Raw genomic sequence first — 12,856 nt, 5'->3', positions numbered from 1 at the left:
GGGGTCCCGGCCCGGCCCCACGGCCCACCCCGGCCCGCCAGGGAGATCCCGGAGGAGGAGCTGGGCCGGTTCGTGTCGCGCGTGGCCGCGCTGCTGCAGGGCCGCGACGTGGGCCCTGAGGCCGTGGACTGCCTGCAGCGCCTGCACCTCGTCGTCGCCGCCACCAAGTACCCCCGCACGTGAGTGTCCCCCCCGCGACGGCAGCTTCGGGGTGAAACCTTGCTTTCCTGACAAAAGAATAATAATTAAAAATAATAATTAAAAAAAAAGCTTGGTGCTTTAAAGAAACGCTCTGTTTTGAAAACACTGAGCTAGATGTACGGGTAAAAATCCCGTTTGCCTTTCTTTCTGCTGCAAAGAGAATACTGTCTCCTTTTGCAGCCAAGGTAACCAGTGTTTGTCAGTGAGCACTCTTAAGTTGTACTGCAGAAAAAAAAATCAGAAGCGAAGATAATAAGTTAGTTGGAGTCACAGAGAAATCATCCCAAGACCAAGAATATGGAGGAAATAAATGTTTGCATTTTTCCTTGCCTGGCAGTGATGCTTTCCCATGGTTCTTGCAGGCTAGATGGCAAGTTTGTGGAACTGCTGCAGACGGTGCTGTGTTTGCCCAAGTGTCCTGAGCAGGTTCAGGTGTTATGCGCTGCCATCCTGAGAGAGATGTCGCCTTGCAATGAGCTGATCCTCTCCTGTGATGAGGTTCAAGATACAAAGCTCCTGAGTCTAATATCCTCCATCCTTTTGGCTCAGGTAAATAACCCGTCATATCAGAAATCTTCCCTCATAATACAGATTTGCTTCCTGATTTTTCCTGTCTGCTGAGCTTAAGGAGGGTGAAAGTCAATTGAAGGTCTCCAGGAGTATTTCCACATTCATGTAAGGAACCTAATAATTCTGCTTTGTGTAAACTCAGATGGCAACTTTTTTGTGTTTTGTGTTTGATAACAGATTGCTTAAAATTGTCCTGTGTAGGGCGTAAGGGCATAGGAGTAGTAGGCTTGTAACTGGAAGTGGAAATGAACATTTTGATGCTAGCTGCTGTTAAAGACTTCGAGTCAAGGCTGCTTGTACATGTAAGGAAAAGATTTGAAAATGAATTTACTACTGCTACTTTTTTTTTATGGTACTGGCTTTCACAGTCAAATATAAAATATTACACATAAAACTTATGACATGTATGGGGCTATAAATGTGGATGTTGTTCCAAAGATCTGGATTAGTCACAGAGAAGAAACCATTAGGATGTTCCTGTTTTTAGTGCTGCCTGCATGGGCTGCCCTCTAGGAAATAAGCTAGAAACACTTTTTTTTTCCCCTTCTTCTTTTATATGCTATTATCATGCCTATTAAAGATAAAAATATTTTTTGTGAACTGCTCTGAAACTTCTCATTCTGAGTTTCAGTGTGATCAGAAATGCCTCCTACATTTCTCATCACCCCTCTGAGTCTTTTTTAGCTAGAGTGAATGAAAACATAGAAAATGGACCAGATGCACTGTGTTACTTGGGTGTTACCTTACAAAGCAACTCTCTCAGACAGTTTTGTAATTCTAAAATGCAAAAAGATAGCATGCGTATTAGTTTTTGTTAGATTAAAACTAGAACCATGAAGAGGTTTTCATAAATTTTTGATGTTAATAAAGTTAGTATATTTTAACTATTTCAGTATCACTTCTCTAACACATGGCTAGAAGTGATGTGACAAGCAGCAGCCCTAGTCAGGAAAGCAGGCGAGCTTTAGCAGAGCCTTTAAAAAGGTCTTCTGCTCATTCTCATTTGCTACTGCTTTGGCTAGAAATCTCCTCTTTGCCTGCCTGCTGCCCCCCATCCCCTTGGCTTTGCAAGGCTGTTCTTTGTATAAAATTTTGGGCTTTCCAGAAATCACAGCCTCTGGTGTTGCATTAGGAACTGGAAACTTGCTGTTGGTTTGAGTTCAGTCAGGTTTTGCTGAGTAGCAAGAGATGTGTTAGCAACACATAAGAGGTAGCCCCATCATTTGCAGTGGGCTGTAGTGATGTATCTGCAGGAGAGGGGTTGTCCCTTTTATTTTCCTTCACTGTAGAGGTCCCCAGACCTTAAACTCCCTGGTTTGCGTGTTGTTTTGGTCAGTCTGTCCACATCTGTTGAAGGGAGAAGCACAGAAAGTAGCCCCAGTCGTGGATGAGTTTGCAACATGAAATTTCCTCACTGGAAGCTCACCTGAAACTTCTTAATTGTTTCTAGTGATCAGATACAAATCTGACTATTAGATGGGGAGTGTTAGAGATTGGTTTTTGTTCACTACCTTCAGCAACCAGCTGTCAAAAACCCTGAGCGCACAGAGAAGGTTCATTTTTTGTTGGCATGGTGGCATTCATGGGGAAAGAAAGCCTCTCGAAAGGCTGGTCCACCTGTAGTCTGTAACAGTCATCTTGGACAGAATGGTTTGACAGCATCTCAAAAGTGCAGCTATAACAGCTTCCAAAAGGGAAGCTGCTTTGTTTTCCTCCTTCTGAGGATACAGAGTAACCAGGGAGTCCTAGAACATACTACAATGATCTGCTTTATGATCGTAAATTTCTATTTTAACAATTGAGCTAGCAAATTGACCACATGGGGAGTAGTTAGTGCTAGTACTCACTGCTCTAGAATTGATGGATCAAAGTAGCATTTAATTTGAAGATATCTATTGCAGCTGTTAATTTCCACTTTAGGTGATAGTTGTCCACAAAGCTGTTGCTTCATCGAAGTATTCCTCCCTGCTGGGAGCTATGAATTCACATTACAGAAGAGCTCTGTAAAATAGCCTGTATTGTGAGTTCTCTTTACACTTGATACTGGCGTTGCTACCTGAGGGAAGAGTTTGTAGGGTATTGGTCTCTAGCCCTGGTAGAAAATTGCCTGCTTAGCTTTACCTCTGCTTTGTTTTTTAGGGCGATAAGAAGGCTGAAGTGTCTGCTGTGGGGCAGCGTATTGTAAAACTTCTCGAAGGGAGACTGCCAGAGGGTCAGAGTTCTCGGCACCTTCTTCCTGTCCTGTCAAATGTCATCAGTCTTTCGCCAGTATCTCTCACTGAAGGAAAGTAGACTTCTTGGGTGAAGTATATTCCACCATTCTAAAATTGTACTGGGCCCTTGGGTGCTGTAGCCCCTCTTGGGAGACAGACAGAGTCCCTATTCTGTACAGATTTATATCAAAGTGACACATACCCTAGCTGAGGTCTCCAGATACAGTGGGAGTATGAATCTGTAGCTATCCTGAAGAGCATCAGGCCAGGTGGTGAGAAATAAAAAGTGTTGTGTCTGTGTAGCTGTTCAAGAGACCAGCAAAAATAACTAGGGAATGGAGAGTTCAGAAGAGAGGCAGGACAGTAAGGTAGTAGTGAGTGATATGTCCTGGTGAATAAACTTCAGGAGAGACCGCGGGCATAAAAGGGTGAGGAGATGTGTTGTGACTGAGTTTGTTTCTAGGAGTTTCCTGTGGGGTTTGCATATGTTGTGCAGGAAGTAGGAGAAACTTTGGGGAAGACGCTGGGCTGGGGCATATGAGTTGACTGAGTAGGCAGGATTACCTGCCTTGGCTTCTGTGTGTTCTCTGTGAGGGATTTATGCTTTTGTCTGCAGAGCTGAAGCCAGCTACTGCATGAATATATTTGACAGTATTCTAGCACCTTCCCCCTTGTAGCAGCTGCGGTTAGAGGCATGACAAAGGAACAAGTATCTCCAGACTGATCTAGTACCAGAAGTCCCTGGTTTTAGTGTTCGCTTCCTGAATTTTTCTGACAACAATGAAACTAACTCACTGGCTAAGAGTGAGAGAAGGGCACAGAGCTCTGAGATGGGTGGGTGATCCTAGACTCTGAAATAGTGTGAGGAGGAAAGGGCGTCCACATGGTGGGTACCCATTTCTTGGCTGAGTGCCAGATCAGAGAGATCTAGACCAGAGGAAAAGCACAGCAGTCRAAAAGCAGCAAGGGTGTGCTGTGGAGGCCGCTTCTACGCCTGCTCTAGCAATGACCTTGTGACTTTCCCTGTATAGAGCAGACCAATGTGGTCAGTAAAAAGATGGTCGACTGGCTGAGGTATGCGAGCATTCAGCAGGGAGTCCCTCAGCCCTCTGGAGGCTTCTTCTCCAATCCCAGAGCAAGACAGGTGAGTGCTGACTTGCTGTGGTCATCCCACATGGGCATTTGCTAGTCAATTCCCTGCTATTTTGTGTTCCCAATTCAACAACAACTGGGAAATGGTGGCCTAGAAGTGCTGCTGCTCTTTGTTGCCTTGTCTGGGGGAAGTGGTCAAGACACATAGGAAATCAAAGTAGGGGGAAATTATAGCTCCGAAATTTAGGAAGTGCTGTGGGGCCAGAACTTTGGTCTATGGAGCAGGTGTGAAGGAGTGTCTTCTGGTGATCATGTACCTTGGACTAAGGATATTGCAAATGGGGTTTTTGTCAGACAGAGGGGAAATGTTTGGGGTGCTTCTGCTGGAGAAAATGAATCTAAAATTGAGCAGTTTCTCTCTCTGGAGAACTGCCCCTCTGCAGGCCCCAGGGTACATATAAACAAGGGCTGCTTGTCTCCACGTGGTAGGTGGAGTCTTGCTTAGCCTCTCCCTGGGAATCTGACCTAGTGCATCTTTTCTYGCAGCCTGGCCCTGTCACAGAAGTGGACGGTGCCATTGCCACAGACTTCTTCACAGTGCTCTCACTGGGTCAGCACTACACAGAGGACCAATGGCTCAACATGCAGGCCTTCTCCATGCTGAGAAAGTGGCTGCTGTGCTACGGGGGCGAGGGGATGAGTACCCCTAATTCAGGTGCGAACTGAAAGTCTGTGGACCGGTGTGGATTGCACCGCGAGAGAAGTGTGTGTTCTGAGCTGATTTGGGTGCTTCACCAGAAACCCTGCAAGTGGCAGGGTCTGGGCGAGTGATAACTGTGGGTTGCAATTCAGGGCTCTTGGACTAAGAGCAGGAAAAATTTGGGAAGGAATATCACAGAACCTCCTGACTGATCCTTCCACAAGGAGTTACTCATGCAATGGTTCCCAGGATTTCAGGCAAAACCCCCGTGGGTCCCTGGGAAAACAGTCCTGGGTGGTGGGAGGCAGCATCTCCCTAGTGTTACCATAACGCTCCCTTCTTCCACAGGCTCCTTTACCTCACAGTGCACCTGATAACAGACAGCTCCCTCTCTGTTACTGGGCATCTGTGGGGCTTATACTGCCCATAGTGTGGCTGATACCTGGTGACCTTTACTTTGTAGATGACAGATCAGAAATGGATGGCTCTGTCATGTCCATGGTCTCAACTACATCCACATCTAGTCACCTGCTTCCCCCAAAGGAACGTCTGCGGGAGAAAGCCTTTGAATACTGCCAGAGGCTTATTGAGCAGAGCAACCGGCGTGAGTCTTGCCATGAACCATCCTTGGAGCCTCCTTGGGCGTATTCTTGAAAATGCTTCTTTTTGCTGCCTCTGTGGACTGGGATCTCACTCCCTAGAGTTTAAAGTTAGGGTCTAGGCATGGGACCAGCTTCGGCTGCTGGTGCAAGTCATTGACCAGCCTTGAGCTGGGGTGTTGGGAGAGATTTGGAGGCAATGCCCATGTTCTGCCTCCTGCCCTTGATTTGCAGGGAGTGTCTTCCATATCCTCTGTCTCTTGGCTCTCATTAGTCCAGAGCCTGGAACTGGGATCATTATTTCCTGAAATCTGTCCTGAAATCTGGGCTTGTACATTAGCCTTTCAGTTTGGGCACCTGTTCAGACCCGAAGTTTAACTTTGACTTCTTTCTCTCCAGGGGCCCTGAAGAAAGCTGATGGGGAACTGCAGAAAGCTGTAAGTACACAGCGGAAGGGCCGGAGCTTTGGAAGATGGGTCTTCCCCTACTCTGACCTGTCTCGCTGCTCCCCTGCAGTGTCTCATCGAGGCGGTGACGATCCTGGACATCATCTGCAAACAGGACTCCTCCTATGTGTACCGCACGCTCTCCTCCCTGAAGATCCTGCATGACAGAATCAGTGGGGACGTCGCTTATGCCAGGGCACTGCTGCCCATTGCCCAGTTCTTCCTGAACCACAGTAAGTCAGCAGCGCTCACTCCCTTCTCCATGGTCAGTCTTGCATGCTCTCAGCACAACCTTTTGTCCTGGGGACTTGCTGGCTGCCAGACCTGGTAATTCAGCCTTGGTTTTACTCCAGGGTGGGTGATCCCACTCCTGGAGATGTTGGAGCTGTGCTGCCTTGTGCTCTCTGGAATAACAAACACCAGACTTGGGCTTTACGCAGCCATTGGAGCCTGTGCTGGCAGGGCTGCTGGGAGGGCTGTGCTCAGGAGTGTGCTCTGTCCTCCCAGGTGAGATGGCAGCTGTGGACTCTGATGCAATCTACAAACACTTGTTCACTGAGATCCCAGCTCAGCTCTTCCACAACCCGTCACTGGCCTTCGAGTTCATCCAGTTCTGCAAAGACAATAGCCAGCTCTTCACTGACACCTCCAGCATATTCAGACAGAGCTTCCCAAATCTCTTCAAGGTACTCCTTGTTGGAGCAGCACAGAGGAGAGCCTTGTGTGTGTGCCTTTTGGTGCAGTTCAGAGCCCTTCCTGTTCCTCTGTGGCAGTGCTAGAGAGGAGAAGGAGGACTGTGATAAAAGCAAGAGTGAGTCTGAGGAGGAAAGGTGATTCTGGGTGTGATTAGTAGAGGGGAGTCTGGGTTAGTGTCAGTGGGGTGGGAAGTACAGCGTTTTAGCAGCTAGAAAAGGAGCAGGCTGTAGTAGAGGGGAAGGTCTGGCTTTTGGCACAGACAAGATCCCGGATTGTTCCTGACAAACATATTTCCTTCCTGTGGAGTGCACTGAGCTTGGGCACCAGCATTTAGAGGCCATGAGAGCTTAATTTACCTGTAAGTCCTCCAGACAAGTCTTGAGATCAACCCTCATATAAATGGTTACAAAGGAGCTTGTGGTGGCCTCCTGTTGGGGGATGGCCAAGGAAGGCCCCCTCACGCTAAGTCAGTCAGCACAGTTAGGAGCCAGCACTTAGTTTTTGGAAAACTTCCATAAGTTGCAGCTTGCCAACCACTGAACCAGCTGCCAGGTACCTCTGATGAGCTACCAGCAGCCTCCCAGCTCTTGACTGAACCCTCAGCCGTCTCTGTTCTTGCTTTTTGCAAATGACTTTCCCTTCCCCATCCCCTTTGGTCACAATGGGAGAATCATCKGGGCCACAGGGCAGAGTGGCAGGTTAGTGCAGCAGTTGGTGCTTGTTCCCTGCAGCTCCTGGCATGGAACAGCCCATCCCTTATCTCTGAGTTCGTGGACCTTCTCCCATTTCTGCTGGATGCAGGCACAGCCATTGAGATCTTCCATTTGCTACTCGACCTGCCCTGTTTAACAGCAGCTCTGGACATCCAGCTGAGGTAAGGCTGCCTTCCCCTCCTCTTGCTTGCTAATCAGGGTCTTGACATTGGCTGTAGCCTAGTACCCACTGCTCTGAGCCTCAACTGCCCTCTGGCTGCTGCTATTGTGGAGCGAGAGGCATCTGCTACAGCCAGGTTAAAACAAAGCTGCGCATATGTCAGCCCAGTTTTCATAGTCATGTGCTATGCACAGGGAGAGAAGGTAACCAGCTCTCACACTTCAGTGCTGAGTTGTCTTTGGGGCTCAGGATGTTGTCATCCCCCTCCCTTTATCCAGCTCCAAACTATCACAATGTGCTGTTCCCCTTGGGTGTCTGCCATCAGCCACTGCCATGACATTAAGGCGTGGGTTTTGCTGGTCTTCCCTCCCTGCTTTTATCCCTCTTTGCTGGCTTTGTGCTCCTGGAGGCAAACATAAGTTCCCTCTTAAGGTCATGAGGGACAGGCAGAGTCCCCAGGGAGATGGCATAGGACTGGGAATGACTCAGTTGTACCCCTGCCCTTCCTTGTCTTCTCTGACATTAGCACCACTTTCTGGAGTGCTTAGAAAGGGGATTTCACCCTGGAGGCAGGAAGTCGGTGGGCTCTGGAGGATACAGAGCAGCATTTTCTGCTTTCCCAGGAGGGATACAGAAGCAATTCTGGAACTACTGCCTGAGCCTGGAGGCTGAGGTTGGTCTGGGGGCTTATACTCTGCATTCCTGCTATCCTGGTCTTCTGGCTTCCAGGAGGCCTGGACTGGGCTGACTTGCTGTCCCTGTTTCAATGGCAGGGTAGTCATCATTATCCAGGATCCGAGCTAAGGTCTAGCCCATTTTCCCACTGCAGCACATCTTGTGTGCCTTCTGCTAGGTCGACCTCTCTCCCTGCCTCCGAGAAGGCTTCCTGTGACCCAGCTGTGAAGCCAGCTACCTGTCTGGAGGCCTTTCGCCATCCTCTCTACAAGAGCATGTTCCAGTACCTTCTCCGCGTYGAGGCTTCCCCCGAAGACTCCCCGGAGAGGTAGGAGGCAGCCGTAGGAGGCTGCTGCAAGGGTTTGGTTGAGCCATCCAGATCTGGGAGGCAGCACTGGGATTTGTGAGAAGGGTGTAGCTGCTCTTAGCTGGGATCAGCTGGGGTGCGGTGGGCTTGACTTTCCTGTGTTTTCTTTGCCAAGTGCTTGAAAGTCTTGCGGGGAAATATGGAAGGGGAACCTGGAAAGTAGCTGGGATCAAGCCTGCTTCAACAGTAGCTTATCTGTTGCCCACAGGCTGATTCCACTTCGGCAGCTGCTGGGATCCCTGGCCAGCAGCCCGAGGGTCGTGCAGTGTGCAGACACCGTCCCTGTCTTACTGGAGCTCTTCTTCAGCGTGGTGACAGAGGTAGGCACTCTTGAGGCAGTTTGGCTCCTGGACATGCTGGGCAGGGGGGGAGTCTCTTGTTACCTGGATAGCAGTCATGGATGGAAAAGTGTTAAGACCCTGCAACCTTGACAGAGGGGTGAGTGAGGGGAGGGTGGGATGATCTAGTGCTGGCATGAACATAGGCTGAGCCAGCTCCTTCATCCAGAGAAGCTGAAAAGCTCTGTGGTGTAGCATCAGTGTTCATGCTTTCTCTCAGCCAGCTGTAAAGCAGGCAGGCAGGAGCAAAACGAGTGCCTCATGCCTGCTTTGTACACTGTTCCCTTCCTGCTAGATCAAGCTGTTTCTGTGCCAGCCTCGTCCTCTCTGGCTGGATAGTTTGGTTTTTGGCTGCTGGATGACACTGAAGCAAGGGCTGTGTCTCAGTTTGCAGATAAGCTGCTGATAAACCAGCTGGTGCTGTTGGTGCTGCAGAGGAGTGACCAGCTCTATGAGACCCCAGCATTTAAAGATGATGTGTACAGGTGAGACCGGACCGGAGGCACAGCCGAGCTTCCAGCCCCTCCACTGGCTACAGCCTGACTTCCCAGGACAGCCCAGGAGCCTTTTCAGTTGTGACCAAGTTCCTGCTATCGCCTGTCTTTGGAGGATGCAAAGTGGGAACTGCACCTTCACCCCTGCCGTAGACGCACTGAGTGTACAGCCTGAGCTGTGATGGGGTGGCTCACAGCCTCCTTCCCAGGGAAGAGAAAGGTCCAACTGGCCTTGGGGATGGGACTCACTAATGAAAGGTTCTGAGCTCCTCTCTCTTGTGGAGATATCAAGGGGGATGACACTGCAAGGGAAACAGCTTGAAAAGCTGTAAGTTGTGTTGCTCTGGAGACCATTTTTGGGATGTGCCTTAGGGTAGCTGTCAATCCTATGTGCCTATGGCCAGATGCTGCTAGCAGCTCCTTGGTTTGGCTATGGTCTAAGTGTTCACCACCTCTCTCCTTTAGGGTGCTGAGTTCGCAACTGCTGACCCTCTGCAAGTTGCACCCTGCGCTCATCGTGGAACTGTCCAAGGAGCTTCTGGAGTTCTTGGGATCCGTCGGCAACATCCGGAACAAGGAAGCCCTCTACACCCACATGGTAAGTGAGGCCTGCCTACTTCTGCCCCAGGACGCTCCAGCTGTGATGCGCTCTGCTGGTCACCTTCCCTTTCCTGTGTGTTAGCTAATCCGATTTGCGATTCCCTAAAAAAGATTCAGTCCCCTTTGCTTTGGCTTGCCCTGAGCACATCTGCCTTGGTTTTAGGTCTGGGCTATTGGAGAGTACATGTCTGTGTCCTACGACAAGCGCTGCACCGTGGAGCAGATCAACCGGTTCTTTGAGGCTCTGGAAGCCATGTTGTTCGAAATCACCCAGCTCCGACCACTGGCCAGTATCCCCAACTACGCGCCCCGCGTCATCACTGTCCTCATGACCACATTGACCAAGTTGGCATCTCGCAGCCAGGACTTGATCCCCAGGTGAGGAGGGATGGCAGGAAGGGCACAGGGCTGGGACATACAAATCTGATGTGTTCAAACACAAATGTTTGCCACTGTTAAATGATCAGACTTAGCAACTGGTGGAACCTGAAACTGAAACAGGACTGAGGAAGCAAGCTGTGGAGGAGCACAGTTTGGGGAAGTGGGGTTTGTATGGTGACTAATACTCTGTGTGTGAAGAGGAGGGGGTAGTTAGCATCTGGTGTTCACCTGCAACAAAGTCTTTTGGAGAACACAGGCTTGAGTAGTGACCTTGCTGGGTGTAAAGGTCCTGCCTGCTGAASACTCTGTCCTTCTCTCCTGCAGAGTATCCTTGTTCCTATCCAAGATGAGGATGTTCGTGCAGAGCCCTGCTGTCACCTCTGTGTACTGTGAGGAGGACCGTGAGGAGATCCTCATCCGGGCGACTGAGCTCATGAACCTGCTGAAAATGCCAAGTGTGGCTCAGTTTGTGTTCACGCCACCTGCGGACGTGGCCAGTACACAGTTTCAGAGAGATACGAATGAATCCCTCCCTTTTGCCCTGAGGATAGTCAGCCGGCTCTTAGAAGGGGGTGCTGGCTTCATGCCAGGGTGAGAGAACAGGGTTTCTGAGAGGCTCCGGCCTCTGTTATAACTAATCTGCTGCTGACATTCGAGGCTGAGGCCCTGCTCTGAACTGGAAATGAGGAACAAATAATTGTAAATAAAATGGGAAACAGGAATAAGAAGAGCTGAGGCATCTGTTCTTGCTTGAGCCTGTTGTACTTCTCTTTCCTAGCGCCTGTTGCTTGTCTACTGCCCACGCTTGTCTTAGCGCTCCTTGGCCACTACAGATTGAAAATCTCAGTGGGTTTATGTGAATGTGACAGGAGAGTAAGTGCCTGGATCAATACCCTGCCAGCAAACCTTGTCCCTTGGGAGATGTTCTTTCTCTACTTTCCTCTTCTCCGATTTGTTTCTCCCTCTCCCTTTTCCCTTGCTACACCAGGGCTATACATGTGGTTCTTCTCTTCCCTCTCTTTGTAGCAGATGGGCCAAGCAAAGGCCTGTGTGAGGTGGAGATGGCAGAAGTGACTCCATTAAGTTTGCTGTGAGCCTTCACTAGCTTTTTGGCCTACCAACACAATGAACATGTCGAGACCCAAGATACATCCACCAGACACGAGGCTAGAGAGATTTATTGATCCAGTTTATTGTTGACACCGAGAGCATTTCTTAACGTACATCAGCCCCATGTCAAACAGGTGTCATGCTGTGTTCTGTCTGCACTAGAAGTTTATACACATTCAAGCTGTACAGTATTAACAAATTGGGGAAGTATGTCCCACTGCTCCTCCCAGGAGAAGCAAGCCCTCATGCACACTAGAAAATAGCAGGGTTTATTTACAGTTGGCTTAAATACCTGACCTGTATGAGCAACATACAGCTCTAGGGCTGTCTCCCATTTCCAGGGGGTCAGACTCGGTGGGAAGCAGAGCGAGCCTGGACTGTGGCTGCTTTGGTACCGCTGGAACTAGCCCGTGTGCAGCTAGTGCAAACCAAGCCTCTCCCAAGCCCTGGCTCCTGGGCAGAGGGTAATAAGGAGAGCATGCAGTTGCCCAGGGACTCTAGGCAGCCTATTTCCAGCTCTCCAGACCTCAGGAGGGCCACTGCTGACGCCATGGAGGATGACTGGGCCAACATACCTACTTGACTCAAAGTTGAGCGAGTCACCAGGAGCCCTGTGGSGCCCTGAGTCTTTGCTCGCCTGTCTGGTACAGCTGCGTCAATGGCAGGAGTGATGAGTTTTTCCCAGTCCCTGCTGTGGTGGTGTCCCAGGCCATTTGGTGTGAGCATGGCCCAGCAGGAAAGCAAGGCACTAGCATTTTGGTGAAGGTGCTTTGTCCATCTTGCCCTAGAAAAGGCAGTCCAGGCTGTGTTCAAATTCAGTCACCTGGGTGTTTCCACTGCATGCATTATTTTGATATCTCTCTCCATCTGCTACCTGTGAAATGCAGGACTAAGAGCATGAAAACCAAACTATAGCAGTGAAATATCTAAGGTTTAATTAAGGCCAACCTCTTAAGTGCCCCCTTTTTAACATCACAGTCCTTGGAGATTTGCTGTTGTGAAATGCCATGTTAATATCTAATATGCTGCCGGAGCCTGAAGCATGCTGGCTTGATAAGTGCAGGATGTAATGTCGGGCTTTGTGGCAGTCTGTTTTAATAGGGTTCAGCTAAACTAGGTCTTGATATCTGTCTATATGTGGAAATCAGGTCAGGTTTATCCCGTTAATGTTGCTAAAAGCACACACAGAGCTTATCAGGCATGGTCTCCAGGAGGCTCTGTGTGCAGGGGACCAGCCAGCCGCACGGTGGAGCTGCCACCTCAGCTCTGCTGACACYACTTCTGTTGGCAGCAGATCATGGAGCTGTTTCTGGGACTTGTAAGACTGACCTTCGAAAGGGAGCCTGTGCTGTCCGTCATCGCCTGTCGGCATGTCAGCGGCAAGCACTTCTGAGGTGCTCTGAACTAGGCAGGAAACAGGGTGGCCTTGCGATGGCCTGGGAGAGCTGGAGGGAGAGGACCAGGACGCGGTGCCAAGATGTCGTTTGTCTGTGCTAGCATC

At 49.7% G+C, this 12,856-nt stretch overlaps 1 protein-coding gene across 5 annotated transcripts in view; it reads left to right on the top strand.

Annotated features, from left to right (window-relative positions):
* The window catches only part of AP5Z1 (adaptor related protein complex 5 subunit zeta 1), an 11,650-nt gene extending 670 nt beyond the window's left edge, over positions 1-10,980 (top strand). The window contains exons 2-17 of one of the 5 annotated variants that reach the window (XM_026083243.1): positions 42-179; positions 564-750; positions 2,911-3,055; positions 4,016-4,128; positions 4,623-4,791; positions 5,240-5,380; positions 5,775-5,812; positions 5,892-6,054; positions 6,329-6,507; positions 7,249-7,391; positions 8,244-8,393; positions 8,641-8,752; positions 9,158-9,255; positions 9,730-9,862; positions 10,028-10,242; positions 10,570-10,980. In XM_026083243.1, coding sequence (XP_025939028.1) covers positions 42-179; positions 564-750; positions 2,911-3,055; positions 4,016-4,128; positions 4,623-4,791; positions 5,240-5,380; positions 5,775-5,812; positions 5,892-6,054; positions 6,329-6,507; positions 7,249-7,391; positions 8,244-8,393; positions 8,641-8,752; positions 9,158-9,255; positions 9,730-9,862; positions 10,028-10,242; positions 10,570-10,840 — 2,395 coding nt within the window. In that variant the 3' untranslated portion in view covers positions 10,841-10,980. Of the gene's footprint in view, positions 1-41; positions 180-563; positions 751-787; positions 877-2,910; positions 3,056-4,015; positions 4,129-4,622; positions 4,792-5,239; positions 5,381-5,774; positions 5,813-5,891; positions 6,055-6,328; positions 6,508-7,248; positions 7,392-8,243; positions 8,394-8,640; positions 8,753-9,157; positions 9,256-9,729; positions 9,863-10,027; positions 10,243-10,569 lie in introns of those variants that run through there. The other 4 variants (XM_026083246.1, XM_026083245.1, XM_026083244.1 and 1 more) reach the window with 4 other exon arrangements.
* The last annotated feature ends 1,876 nt before the right edge of the window (positions 10,981-12,856 follow it).

Source organism: Apteryx rowi, unplaced genomic scaffold, assembly GCF_003343035.1.
Source record: "Apteryx rowi isolate R43461 unplaced genomic scaffold, aptRow1 scaffold_6, whole genome shotgun sequence".
Classification (NCBI taxonomy): Eukaryota; Metazoa; Chordata; class Aves; order Apterygiformes; family Apterygidae; genus Apteryx; species Apteryx rowi.
The sequence above is the reverse complement of the archived record's forward strand: the minus strand, read 5'-3'. Positions and strand labels throughout refer to the sequence as shown.